This window comes from Megascapheus bottae, chromosome 1 (assembly GCF_031878675.1).
Source record: "Megascapheus bottae isolate mThoBot1 chromosome 1, mThoBot2.hap1, whole genome shotgun sequence".
NCBI classification, from domain to species: domain Eukaryota; kingdom Metazoa; phylum Chordata; class Mammalia; order Rodentia; family Geomyidae; genus Megascapheus; species Megascapheus bottae.
This window is the reverse complement of record NC_143509.1, coordinates 28,529,984-28,544,055: the sequence shown is the minus strand read 5'-3', so window position 1 is coordinate 28,544,055 and position 14,072 is coordinate 28,529,984. Positions and strand designations below refer to the sequence as shown.

Sequence of the window (14,072 nt, the reverse complement as noted above, 5' to 3'; positions counted from 1 at the left end):
ACGAGGCTGAGAAAGCCCTTCAGCCCCCAGCTCTGCAAGCCCCCCACCCCAAGTCTGGCCAGGCAAACTCTCTCCCTTGCCAGCTCTTTGGCTAGTGCCTGCCATTTTTTAGGAGGTTGAGGGGGGAGTTCATTGTGGGGCCTGGACTCTGGGCCCTGGCGCTGTCCCTGAGTTCTTCAGCTGAAGGCTACTGCCCTACCCCTTGAGCCACAACCCCACTCCCGGTGTTTTGGACTTTTTAGTTCTCAGGGCTGGCTTTCAACAGCGATCCTCAGATCTCAGTCTCCTGAGTAGCTAGGATTACAGGCGTGAGCCACAGCGCCTCGCGAGTGGAGTTTTTAATTTCTGGTTTCTCTACAAGGGGACGGGGTAGCACCATGGGTGTGAATGCTTATCCCTGTGGAGTGACAGGGAGAGGCAGAAGAGCATCTCAGGGACCCTGTGTGAGCCACACTGCTGAGCCTGAGGCCCACGTGGGGGTGGGAAGCAGTCACGGTATGGTCACAGGGCGGCAGAGGCAATGCCGTGGCCTTGGGGCCACTCGCGGATGGATGGTGGACGGAAGATGTGAGGATGACGCAGGCCCGCCCGAGGGCGTTGACAGCTCTGTGCCCTGGGCTGTGGGTTTTCTAGAGGTTTGCAGGAAGGAAACAGGGCATTTGGGATGTGGGGGGGCAGAACAAGGTCTCCACGGAGACCCTGTCTCAAAACAAACAAAATCTCCCCAAACAGGCCGGGAGTTTGGCCTAATGGTGGAGTGCTTGCCTCGCATGCACAAAGACCCGGGTTCCATTCCTTGGTACCACATACTTAGAAAAGGCCAGAAGTGGTGCTGAGGCTCCAGTGGTAGAGCTCTAGCCTTGAGAAAAATCCCAGGACAGTGCTCAGGCCCTGAGCTTAAGCCCAGGAGTGGCAAAAAAAAAAAAAAAAAAATCCCCCAAAACTACCAAGTCTTTGGATTTTTGCCGGGGCCCCAGGCTGGGCTGGGGGGCCGGGGTGGGCAGGTGGCAGCGGAGCTGGGTTGCTGACTCAATTTTGTTGGGGGCCCTGGTTTAGGGCAGTGCTGGAGAGGGGGAAAATGTTGCTCACTGTCTGACTGGATCCACCCCTGACTGACTGAGCCCACGCCTGTGAGGGTGCTGGCAGCCCCTCTGAGGCCGGGGTGGCCTGAGGATCGAGGTGACAGGACAAGGGAGGGCCCAGCGGTGGCCACTAGGAGAAGCCGTGGAGACAACACTCACTATTTGCCGTCGCGTGTCCACCCGGCCCTGGCGATGTACTCCACGGCGGGGAAGAGAGAGCTAAAGGGCTGCACCAGCTCCTTCTCTTGGGCTGCGACGATCTGTGGAGACAGAGCTGGGTCACCAGCTTGGACCTCGAACCTCGAACCTCAGAATGCCACCTGCTTTGGAAATGTGGCTGCTACATGTCCCGAGTTAGAGTGATGACACTCACGGCCAGTGGAGGGCACATGCCCCTACTTGACAGGGTACCTGCCTGCTGCCCGAGCTGCCAGCCCATGGCACTTCGCTACAGCTACCCTCGAGGGCTTCGATTGGTCCTCCATGGGGCAGGAAGGGGCAGGAAGGGGCAGGAAGGGGCAGGAAGCCCACAGAGGCATAGGCTGCTCTACAAACCAAGGGCTCCATGCGGGGCTGTCCTGGTAGAGCCACCTGCCTTGGCAGGCACAGCTCCTGTGCTTCTCCAGCCTGAACAGTGCCGGTGGGAAGAAGGGAGGCAGCCCCCCCCCCCCAGTCCATCAGCTCTATGCAGACCCAGGACAAGCGCTACCTGAAGCCTCCTGGGGGGAATGGGGTTGTGCCATGCACAGTGGCTAGGAGATACCCATTGCCTCCCACTGGCTGGCAGCTTCCGGTTGACAATGAGACTTGGTGAAGGAAGACATAAGGCGCTGACAGCGTGCACTCATGCTCTCAGATCTGCTCCAGAATGTGCACGTGAGCTCCCAGAACATTCTGGGTGTTTTGTGCAGCCTCTGCCTGCCCCCCCCCGCCCCCAGGTCTCCAATGCCACATCCCGCATGCCACAGGAATGTCAGATTTTAGCTTCTTTCGGAGTGCTCAGGGCCTGCAGAGTTGAGGTGGAGGCAAGAACATGGTAGCCCTGGTCACACAGCTCGGGGTGAGCTTGGGGATAACTGTGCCTTCGCTGCCACCGGTGGCCGGGAGGGAGGCGGACCCCAAACTCCACGCCAATGAGGGGATGGAGAAGAAGCACCACGACACTGCCATCCCCACTGCTGCTGGGCCCACAGCAGTGAGCCCACCACACTGGGCTGAGGAAGCCGCCCGTGAGCTCAGAAACCTCCACACCTGAGCCCTCGGGGCTCCGAGCGCTGGGCCTGAGAGAACCCAGTTCCCAACGCACCTGGCTTGGGAGGCCTCGGTGGGAAGCCTGTGAAATCTACCTAGAGGCTTACAGACAAATAGGGCCAGGGCCAGCTAAGGCTCTGGATCGGGAGGGAGGACGGGGCATGTGCCCTCCCCCCACTCCTGTGGGATGGCCGCCCCTACCTTGCCCTGATTGTCTGTCTGGAATTCAGCCAGCTTCAAGGCGATCTTCGGATTCTTGCTGCCTGTGGCGGGAAAGCAAGTTGAGCACCTGTCTGGCGGGGCCCACTTGGTGGCGTGGAGACAGGCCACGAGATGATACAGGGGCAGGGCAGGGGCGTGGGGGCGGGGGAGAGTTACGAAGGTCTGTCTGCCATGTACCCCCCTGGCATGCCACCAAGTCCCCTTGGGCTCTGACTTCAGGCCTGGACCTCCCTCCTGATAGGGGCACGCCTCCACGGCTGCCAAGCAAGGGCAGAGGCTGTGCTGCAGGTGGAGCTGAGGGCTGGCAGCTGGAACAGCAGACCCTGGCCTGGTATTGGCAGAGATAGGCCCTGGGAGGCGGCTGCCACGGGTGAGGACATCAACAAGGCTTCTGTGAGGCAAGACTTAATTTAGGCTGCAGTAGTGGGGGGAGACACAGCAGACCTTGTTCTGGCCCTAGGCCCTAAAAGCCAGGGGCAGAGGTGGGTTGTGGCACACGAAGGGGCTGGCAGCATTACTGGGAAGGCCCTGTGGGCAGGGTCAGGGCAGGTGAGGCGGGCTGCAGGTGAGTCCAGACCAGTACTGGGCTTGCTTGGCTCAGAGGGCCTTTTCACTTATTTAGTTGTCAAGAGACAGGTTCTCTCTGTGGTCGGCCTAGAACTTGTCCCCTGGGACTATAGGTATGTGCCACTATGCTCAACTGAGTCACTTAAAAATAACTTGAGAGTGCCGGGTACGGTGGCTCACACCTGTAATCCTAGCTACTCATGAGGCTGAGATCTAAGGACCAACGTTTAAAGGCAGCCCAGGCACTAAAGTCCGTGACACTCTTATCTCCAATGAATCACTAGAAAACCAGAAGTGGGGCTGTGGCTCAAGGAGTAGGATGGCAGCCTTGAGCTGAAGAGCTCACGGACAACACCCAGGCCCAGAGTTCAAGACCCATAACCAACAAAAATAAAAATAACTAGAGTTGCTGGTCTTCCAGGGGGGGGGCCTGGCCTTCCTCCTCCAGGCAGAGCTGGCTCCCATGGACAGACACCCCGAATGGTGAGAAGGGAAAACACCAGAAAGGAAGAGGAAGAAGCCGAGGACCAGCACGAGGTGCCTCACAGAATGGTGGGCCCTGAGGTCTTGTGTGGCAAGGACAAGATTGGTGAACCTATGTATCCTGTTACAGACAGCTACAAGACTATTTTTTTTTTTTTGCCAGTCCTGGGCTTGAGCTCAGGCCCTGAGCACTGTCCTTGGACTTTCTCAAGGCTAGAAGCTCTACCACTTGAGCCTCAGCACCATTTCTGGCTTTTTTCTATGTATGTGGGACCAAGGAATCGAACCCGGGTCTTCATGCATGCTAGGCAAGTGCTCTACCACTAGGCCAAACTCCAGGCTACAAGACTACTTCTATTATTAATCTTTTTTGTGAGAAAGTCTGGCTATGAGGCCAGGGCTGGGTTTCCCTGGGCTGGAATGACCCTCCTGTCTCTGTCTATTGAGTGCAGGGAGTACAGGCATGAGCGACCAAGCCAGTTTCACAGGCATGTGGCCCATGCACTCTGTGATGTGGGCTGCAGGGTGTTTGGCAGCAGAGCTGGGTGGGTAGAGCAGTGACCGGCTGAGGCCTGGCCAGGGAGGCAAACCCCTCTACTGGCGAATGGCGTCCCCCTGGAGACCTCACCTGTCCTGGGGTAGCGGTAGGAGTCAGTCTTCCTCTCCTCCAGGGCCGGCGAAGGGACATGGATGACCTCTACCTCAGACTCATCCACCTCCTCATACAGGATCCTCAGAGTCTTCAGGCCTCCAGAGCCTGCAAGGAAGGGGACATGCCGGGCAGCCACACTTCTCACGCACGCGCAGGGCTGGACCTATGGTTCAGGACCTGCACTGCCTGCCAGACCAGACTGGGGCCTGGCTGTCCGCAGCAGCCATCCCAGCACACAGGTGACCATGAGGGCAGAACCCTCCCACACCAGGTGTTGTGATGGTTTCCCTGTGGCTGTGCTAGGGTTTGAACTCACACAGGCCAGGCAGGGGGCGCTTCAACTGAGTCACACCCAGTCCTCCACTGTGCTTAGCCTACACAGTTCATATGCTAAGAGCAGGCCTTGGTAAGGGGGCCGCTAGGTTAAGACATCAAAGGCATAGATGGATCACCCTGGGCGGGGGTGGGGGGAATAAGGAACAAATGAGCATGTGAGCTAACAGGAGTAAGGAGGAAACAGCCCTGGCACACCTCGGGGCTTCAGACAGGACAGCACGTCCTTGGGTTCATGTCACCACCCCATGGTTTGGGACAGTGGCCAGAACAAGCCCACGGAGGGGGTGGGCCAGCCAGCCAGGGCCACTGTCATCTCCAGACATGGGGGGGTGCTGGGTGAGGCCACAGTGGTCACTCCTCCTGACCCCAGGGACATGGCAGGTGATAGGGGCAGTGCAGAGACCGACATCAAAGGTTAGGCGCAGGTAGACTCTGGACCAGGAGATGGATAGGGAGGGTGTGTACCTTCCCAGGAGGCCGTGGGGCACCACCAGCACCCCGTGAAGCGATCAAACTCCTCCTGGATGACGAAGGTGGCTACACCCGCAGACTTGGGGTCGTCCAGGACACTGGATGATCCTGGGGAGATGGCAGCATCTTAGCTCCCTGGCCGGACACTGTGGACATAGCCAGCTTGTCCCCGGGATGGGGGGACACACGGGGTGCAGGGCCATAGCCCCGCCCTCTCCTTCCGGGACCTTTTCCCCAGGTGTACAGATAACCATAGCTCGAGTCTGGAAGGGGCTGACCACGAGGCTAGGAGGTGGGGAAGGGCGGGTTGGGTGGGCAGCCCAGAATGGCCTCTGCGATGGGGTGCTCTGCTCAGGAAGGCTCTAGGGCTATCTTAAGCAGGCCCGTGGCAGCCTCACCCCGGTGGCAGAAGGTGAGGCGCCGCTCCTCGCCTGTCTCGATGTTGGCCACCCATAGGTCACTGTTGTTGATGAAGGAGAAGAAGGCGGGGTCAGCAGGGCAGATTTTGGGGTCCATCCGGGGCCCTGAGCACTGGGTCTTGATCTCGAGTGGCTTCATGGGGGACACCTGGGGACAGAGGCCAGGTCAGGGGTAGCCACACACCCTGCACCCACTTTTGCTTGCCATGAGGCCCTTGGACAGCCCCCACAGCCCCTGGCCGCACCATGAAGCCGTTCTTGCCCCCATCTCGGCAGTGGAAGAGGCTGTTGCTGGCCTGGAAGAGGAAGAGGCCGCTGGCACTGTGGAAGTCGTAGGAGGTGATGCCGAACACGCCCAGGCGCTTCCGCTCTCGGAGCAGCTCCTCCTCCCGAGAATACACCCCGTGGTGCGGTGTGGCCTGGGGACACAGGAACAGGCCACGCTGACTACAGCAGCGCGCAGACCACCTAGCCTGGGCTGCCCGCCAACATGCCTGGGAGAGCTTTCTGTGAGCAGTCTTGAACCTGCAGCCAGAGGGACTGCTCGGTGCCCATATGGAGCTCCACCCCTCCTCTCTTTCAGCACTGGGGACTGAACTGGGGGACTGGGGCTCCCGAGCCTCTCCTCCATGCTAAGCCTATCACTCTCTCAGTACTGAAACGCAGCCTCCCACGTGCTAAGTAGGTTATTTCTGTGAGCTCCCTTTTGGTATTCTTCCCATCAAAGTGTGTTTTCCATTGACAAGGAGTCTCATGGACTTTTCTGCCTGGGGCTGTCTGTCCAATCTCAGCCTCCGGCCCAGCCAGTGATGGTGGAGGGGTCTCTGGTGCCTGGCCGGCTGGCCTGGAGCTGCGCTTCTCCAGATCTCCTGTACGTGATTTTACTAGGAGCAATGCATTAAGGCTGGAACAGTGGCGTGGGGCATCTCCAGTCCTACGGAACAAATTCATGGATGGAGCAGAGCCAATGACAAGATTACCACAACTGTGCAGAAAGTGTCACAAACTCAGCTCGGTCATCTTGGGGACTGGACCTGGTGGGGACTCAAGCACACTGGGCCGCCAGGCACTTTGTGGCCATTTTTCTGTTTTTTCTCTTTCAGCATTGGAATGAACCCAGCATGCCAGGCTAGCACTGGGCTGCAGGAAGTCTGCCTTCCAGTTTTTTTTTGTTGTTGTTGTTTTTGCCAGTCCTGGGGCTCAGGAATCCCTGAGCTTCTTTTATTCAAGGCTGGTGCTCTACCACTTGAGCCACAGCACCATATCTGGCCTTTCTTGTTTATGTGGTACTGAGGAATCGAACCCAGGGTTTCATGCATACTAGGCAAGCAGCACTCTACCCCTATGCACTGCCTTCCAATACTTTTATGGAACAAGAGAAGTCAACACACCAGTTGCAGAGGCAGTCTCCTCCATGCCCCCTGCCCCCTAGGCCCCCTTGTGAGGGAGATTAATCATTAGCCAGACTCCAGGAAGCACGTCCTTCCTCCTAGCTGGTTCCTGACCCTTCAAGCAGTTAGAAAGTAAGAGCTCTTGGTGGTATGTGGGGCGGGAGGGGCAGCTTGGCCCCCCACCTGCCCTGCTGGGCCCCCGGGCATGGCTCACCTGGAAGTGGTCCAGCATCTGCTTCCAAGACAGCAGCAGCAGGGCCTCTTTGCGGACCTTCTTGGGGATCTCAGAGTAGAGGAGCGAGTTCTCCCGGCTGCCATAAGGCATCCCTGGGGAAAGGGGACATGCCCAGAATGGGGAGCCTGGCCAGCACCAGGACACAGCCTGGCCATGGCTCTGGCTCCCTGAATTGCAGGCAAAAGCCAGGCACAGCTTGCGTTGGTGGTCTCCACTCCTCGTGCACTCCACACATGTGAGGGCTGTGGAGCCTGGAGGGTCGGCATCCACGGGCCTTCTGTGAGATCGGCTGGGTAGCATCCTGTGTCGGCACTGCAGCCACTCCACATTAGAAGCACGGGAGTGGGCTGGGAGTTTGGCCCTAGTGCATGCAAGAAGACCTGGGTTTGATTCCTTGGTACCACATACATAGAAAAAAAACAGAAGTGGGTGCCATGACTCAAGTGGTAGAGCTCTAGCCTTGAGTAAGCCCAAGGTCAATGCTTATGCCCTGAGTTCAAGGGCCAGGACTGGTGAAAGAAAAAAAAAAAAAAAGCACATGGGTGGCCCATGTCTCCCAGCATGCCCTGGGGACAGTCATCACCTCAGTGATCTCCGCTGCTTTGACTAGTCCTTCCTGTACAGCACCAGTACCTGCCCAGCGAGGACTTTGTGCTGACTGAATAGCATTCAAGATGTTCTCAATTTAACCTGGCTTGAGCCACCGTGCCACTTCTGGTTTTATGGTGGTTAATTGGAGATAAGGGTCAGGTTGGCTTCTAACACAGATCCTCAGGTCTCAGGCCTCCTGAGCAGCTAGGATTACAGGTGTGAGCCACTGGTGACTCGCTTTTCCCTGAGATTTTGTCTGTTTTGGTGCAGTCCTAGGGCCTAAACTCAGGGTCTGGATTGTCCCTTAGCTTTTTCACTCCAGGTTGACACTCTACCACTTGAGCCACAGATCCATTTCTGGCTTTTTTGGTGGTTGATTGGAGATGAGTTTTAAGAACCTTCCCAGTCTCGCTGGCTTTGAGCTGTGATCCTCAGACCTCAGCCAACTGAGAAGCTAGAATTACAAACTTGAGCCACTGGCGCCCAGGCTGCACATAAATGCTTGTGAGGTTTCTATCTCACTCAGTGGGGCTCTGCTTAGACATAAATCAAGCCACAGGGTCAAGGCGTGGCTCAAGTGATAGAGTCCCTATCTAACAAGCGAGAGGTCCTAAGTTCAAACTCCGGCATCCCCCAGAAGGACACTGTGGGGCAGGAGGACAAGAGGGCTGTTGGCCATTCTCCAGCAAGCACATGTGCTCTGTGGGGACAGCCCTGCCTACAGGGATCCCCTAGGGCAGTCAGGACTTCCAAACAGGAAGTGGCCAAGGACCCCCGAGGGCAGTCAGGGCTTCCAAACAGGAAGTGGCCAAGTAGAGGCAGGCCCTGCCATGGACACTGGCACTGCAAACCCCCAGCAACTGATTACTAAATGGCCACACCGAGGGTGTCAACCAGTGTGTTCAGGACATGATGCTGCTGGCCCTGGTGCCCATGACACCTGGCACAGAGACGGGGGGAGCACGTGAGGATGCCAGTGACAGCCGCTATGGTTGTTCCCTGCCTGCTCTTTCCAGCGGTGCCCCACATAGTCACCCACTTTGCAGTCACAGCCATGGCAGTCACCTGGGCCTGAGAGCCCTCCCCTGTATCAGTGGTGGCCTGGCAGTGTTAGTAGCAAGGACAGGACCATCACCCCAACAGACAGCATGGCTCTCAGCTGCAGCAGCCTGGTTTTGGGGTCTCTGTTAAGTGCACACCCCTCTCTGGAGCCGCTACTGGCTGCCAGGCAGGGCTCCCAGCAGCCTCCTCTCAGGAGTGTTCTCACTAACCTAGACACAGCACAGGGAAAGACTATTGGACCATCTGACCTACAATGAGCCAATCAGATTCCTTCTGGAAACCTAGGGAAAGCTGGTGAGGACTCATCCACCAGAGATAAGCACAGGAGCTGATTGGACCATCTGATCTACAATAAGCCAATCCGAGCCCTTCTCCCCAAGACCTGGGTAGAGGTCCTCCATTTCTGCTGGTTGCTGGAGCCCCAGAGCCTGAGGGGTGGGGGAGGGGAGGTGGGCAGCCTTAGTGGGGTAGGCCCAGCACACAGGGCCCTGCCTGGGTTCTGGAAGGCTCCTGGTCTGCTTCCTGAGGCCAATAGGCTTCTGTGTACCAGCCTGCATTTTAAACTCAGAGGTGCCCTTTGTGGTTGAGGACAGCTTTGAGTGTCTCTACTCCTTCCTGGCAGCTCTATAGAGACTGAATAGCAGCCTCCAAATAAAAACATGTCCCTTTCCCATTGATGAAAGTGAAATATACAACTCGTGGGTGGAACAGGAGGGAGGGACTGGGAGAGAATGAGGGAACAGATGACACAATGAAAGGAAATGTACTCACTACCTGACTCATGTAACTGTAATGCCTCTGTATATCATCTCTATAGTAACAATAAAGTAAATTAATTTTTTTTAATGTCCATTTTTCAGCTGGGCGAGGTGACTCACACCTGTAATCCTAGCTACTCAGCAGGCTGAGATCTGAGGATGGTGGTTCAAAGCCAGCCTAGGCACAACAGTCCCTGAGACTCTTATCTCCAATTAACCACTAGAAAATGGGAAGTGGAGCTGTGGCTCAAGGGGTAGAGTGGTAGCCTTGAGCTAAGGAGCTCAGGGACAGTGCCCAGGCCCAGTGTTCAAGCCCTACTATTGACAAAAAAAAAGAAAACTGTTCCCTTCCTCCAGCTGGGATGCAAATGCCACTTTATGTGGTAGGACAGGGTTGTGAGCTGTGGACACATCAAGACTCAAACTGGGGCACGATTCTTGTGCTCTGGGTGTGTTTTTTTTTCGGGGGGGGGGGCACCATCACCACGTGTGCTTGTAAGAGGGAGGGAGGCAGAGGGAAATACTGAGAACTGCGTGAGGAGGGAGGCAGAGACTGGAGGGATGGTGCCACAAGTCAAAGAGCAGTGATTCTGAGCTACTGCTCCTATCACCATGTACACTCTGCGGCTCTCGCAGGGGTATATGGGCCCCACATGCCCGAGGCTGATAGACCCTCTCCCCACTGGCTTAAAACAAAGTCAGTGCGGGCCACGCAATGCCACCTGCCACCTGAGCCTTTGGAGGGCCCCCCGCAGGGCAGGAGAGGATGGCCTGTGTCGATGCCCTCAGCCTGTCACTGCCAGCACACATCAGCCTACTTGCTGTGCTCACCGGAGGATGGGGATGTGGAGGCAGACGGTAAGCTGGTACCGTCCTGCCCCTAGGGCAGTGGACCAACTGCCCCCATCCCGGGGGAGTGTCTGGAGACACTGTCTCCTTGGGGAGTACCTGGATGCCATGCAGGAGAATGACCGGCCCCACAGAGTGCCCAGGGAGGAGACAGACCCCCATCTCTGACTGACAGCCAGATGAAGAAATGGACTGAAGGAGCAGCTGGCAGGCCACGTCCCTCCTTCCTGTGGGAGAGGGCAGGCCCCGTTGCCCATTCCTCACCCATGTTCCGTCCCTGGTGGGGCAAGGCCTGGCCTGCTGCCGAGGCTACAAGAGCCCCGGAACCGGACAGGGGCCAGGCCACAGTGGAAGTGGCTGGCAAGGGAGCGTGCTCCCGTGGGCACCTGGACAGGATGGTAGCGGGGGCACCATGGCAGGCAGTCTCACAATCACGATGCCCTGCCCTCAGCAAAGGCCCCTTTCACACACAGTGTGGGGTGAGGCCCGGGGGAGACACGGGGCACCACTGGGGACCAGGTCCGGTCCCGCCTTCACCAGGCCCTCTGCCTGACTTGTGGCCAAGGCTGGGCTCACCTAGGTAGTAGAGGCGATGGGAGTGGGGGCCGGCCTCGTCCGTCTTCTGCACGAACTGGAAGTCGTGAGGGGCCTTGTTGACGATGAGGCCCGAGGACTTTCGGCTGCCGTGGATGATGCCCCGCAGGCCGTCCCACGAGTGCTTCTGCACCTGGAAGCGGCCGGCTGCCTCATCCATGTCGCCTGAGGCAGCAGGGATGGCCGGCTCCACGGGCGTGGTCCCCGACATCCTCTCAGGCCCCTCAGAAGGCAGTGAGAAGCTGAAAAGGGGATGGCAGGGGTGAGAGGGCTCGGTTCTCACCCAAGCTCCCCCTCACCAATGCTCCAATTCCCACTTCACGCTGGCCCACATAAGGTATCCGCGATTCCTCTTCTCACGAGGAATGGCTTTGCCACCCAAGCCCATGTCTGAAGCCATCTTCCTGGACTCTCCTCACCAAAAAATAAAATAAAATAAAAAAATCTCAGCCTTCAAGCGCTTCCTGGCTATCCACGGGCCGCAGGACTAAAGCTTATCTGTGGTACTGAGCTTGCCTGGTACAGGCCAGGCCCTGCAGCCAGCCTCAGCACTGCAAAAGGAAGCACCCCGGACTGCAGTCTTCACCTTCACCTTCAAGGCTCTCTCCCTCCCCCAATAACTGCCCCAGAGAAACTAAACTGGCCTTTGGTGGACTGCTCAGATAGGCTAGACCTCTTCTCATGCACTTCAGGGCCTTTGCACACGCTATCTGGAACATGCTTTCCTCTTTCTGCTTGATCAACTTCTAAACAGATAGCTTAACTATTTGGACAGGTGTCTCAAAACCTTGTAGGCCTAATAGTACAAGCAAAGCTGGTTTTTCTGGTCTTTTTTTTTTTTTTTTTTTTGGTCAGCTGTGGGCCTTGAACTCTGAGCCTGGGTGTTGTCCTGCCTAACCTTTGAGTCACAGCGCTGCCACTTCTGGTTTTCTGGTGGTTAATTGGAGATAAGAGTCTCAGGGACTTTAGTGCCTCGCCTGGCTTTGAATTGTGATCCTCAGATCTCAGCCTCCTGAGCAGCCAGGATGACAGGCGTGGGCCACACACCTGGCTTTGTATCTATTCCATTCACAGCTGGATCCCCAGATCCTGATGTGGGACCTGGTAGCTGCTGGCTGGCTCAGGGAGAGCTGCAGAGCGAATGACTCCTGGCAAGCCTGACAGGGCCTGAGGGGCATGATGAGATGCTAGTGGATACTGGGGAAGACTACGCTGGATAACCCCAGGTGAGACGTCCAGAGGACGTCCAGCCGACGCCCCCACTTTGCTCGCTGTCCCCCATGTGCTCCCTTCCCTGTGCTGTCCAGTCAGGCTGGCTCTGGCCAAGCAGGTAAATATTAGTTTTAGGAAATTTAAACAGCCAGCTGGGGGGGGGGGGGACCTGATTCCAGCAGCTCCAGTGGGCTGGTGAGGACAGCTGGGACAGGCCTCACTCCGGTGCAGGCTCTGTGACTCACAACCCGGATACCCCACACAGCCCTGGTCCGAAGACACCCTCAGAGCCCAGCTCAGGGAGCTGCTGTCACGCAATCACACAAGCTGAGGGAGGAGGAGCGCCAGCTTTAGGTCAGCCTAGGTTACACCAAAAACCCTGGTTCTTCCCCCTCCCCCCCAAAAAAGAAAAAGAACCACAGAGGGACTGTCATCAGCAGGACCCTGGCTGACTCAGGAGGGGAAACCAAGGCCCTAGAGCTCAGCTCTCTACAGGAAGAAAACAGGCTGGGGAAGGAGAAAAGAGCTTCAGCAGAAGCAGCCTGGCTCCCAGCCTGCACTAAGGCACTGCAGGCAGGGCCCCCCCAAAGCCTGCCATGTGACCCTGGTGCCCCATGCCAAGACCCCACCACGGACCTCCGTAGAGGCAGGGCCAGGAGGTGGACAGGGCTGTCCCCGAGGCACCTGGCCCATGTCCTGGCAGGGAATCAGGCTGGTCAGCCCAGTGCCCCGAACAGGTTACCAAGACATGAGGTACAGACCACCACACACCAAACCTACAGAGGTCGGCCACCTGCCACAGCTCACAGATGGGGCCGTCTCACTCCAGGGCAGCAGGGAGACGTGGGCAGTGTTAGCCAGAAGCTGGACCCAGGGCAGGCTGGGGACTCAGGAAGCCACAGGAGTCCAAAGGCTGGCAATAACCCCAAAAAACTTTGACCCGTATAAGCACCCCTCCAACTGTGACACCCCAATTCAACCCTCGTTCATCAGGAAAAGAATAAAACCACCACTCCAGCCCCAAAAGCCTGGCAAAGCCTTTCTTACACCCCATGGCTCATTTTCATAGTTAGGAACCCCAAAGAATTATCTTGCCTCCGATCCTTGCAGAGAGCCCAGGAAGCAAAGCCACAATCCAGGAGGTAAGAGATGAGACAAGACATGGGGAGAAATAGCCAGCAATCTTCTGGATGAGGCTAGAACCATCCAGCCTGGGCTCCAGGACAGGCTGAGACCGGGGGTTAGTGCCTTGGCTCCTGGATCACCCCCTCTGTACTCAGAAGCACAGCTGAGATGATGAAGAGTCCAAAGAACCAGACTCCTATTGCCACAGGTGACGGCACTGGGCAGCTCCTTGAGTCAAGAGTTTCCCCAACTGGGCAAGGGGCAGGCTGTGAGCACTCAAGCCTGCCAGGTGCCGCCAGACCACTTCAGTCTTTTTTTTTTTTTTTTTTTTTGCCAGTCCTGGGCTTGAGCTCAGGGCATGAAACCTGTCCTTGGACTTTCTCAAGGCTAGAGCTCTACCACTTGAGCCACAGCACCACTTCCGGCTTTTTTCTATGTATGTGGTACTGAGGAATCGAACCCGGGTCTTCGTGCATGCTAGGCAAGCACTCTACCACTAGGCCAAACTCCCGGCCCCCACTTCAGTCTTTTTGACAAAGTCACTACTGAAGTCCAGCTGGGATTCTGCAATGTCATTTGGACTGGTACTCCCAGGGCCGGGGAGCAGTCCTGTGCATCCACCTGGGACCCCAGACACCACTAGTGAGGGAAGGCAGTCAAAGACAAGTTCTCAACAGTGTTGCAGCTCCTGTGGTCCCAGGACTCCTCAAATGACACAGCAGTAAGGAAGGGAAGGAGGAGGACCCACTGGGTCCCAGTGTGGCCCTGTCAC

At 57.1% G+C, this 14,072-nt stretch overlaps 1 protein-coding gene across 4 annotated transcripts in view; it reads right to left on the bottom strand.

Moving 5' to 3' along the window:
* Dpp9 (dipeptidyl peptidase 9) overlaps positions 1-14,072 on the bottom strand; it is a 30,941-nt gene that overhangs the window by 12,199 nt on the left and 4,670 nt on the right. For 3 of the 4 annotated variants that reach the window (XM_090340640.1, XM_090340620.1, XM_090340629.1), the window contains exons 2-9: positions 10,946-11,205; positions 7,089-7,201; positions 5,729-5,902; positions 5,463-5,631; positions 5,059-5,172; positions 4,234-4,362; positions 2,535-2,596; positions 1,242-1,342 (exon numbers count right to left, since the gene is read on the bottom strand). In XM_090340640.1, coding sequence (XP_090196766.1) covers positions 1,242-1,342; positions 2,535-2,596; positions 4,234-4,362; positions 5,059-5,172; positions 5,463-5,631; positions 5,729-5,902; positions 7,089-7,201; positions 10,946-11,174 — 1,091 coding nt within the window. In that variant the 5' untranslated portion in view covers positions 11,175-11,205. Of the gene's footprint in view, positions 1-1,241; positions 1,343-2,534; positions 2,597-4,233; positions 4,363-5,058; positions 5,173-5,462; positions 5,632-5,728; positions 5,903-7,088; positions 7,202-10,945; positions 11,206-13,270; positions 13,589-14,072 lie in introns of those variants that run through there. The other variant, XM_090340648.1, reaches the window with a different exon arrangement.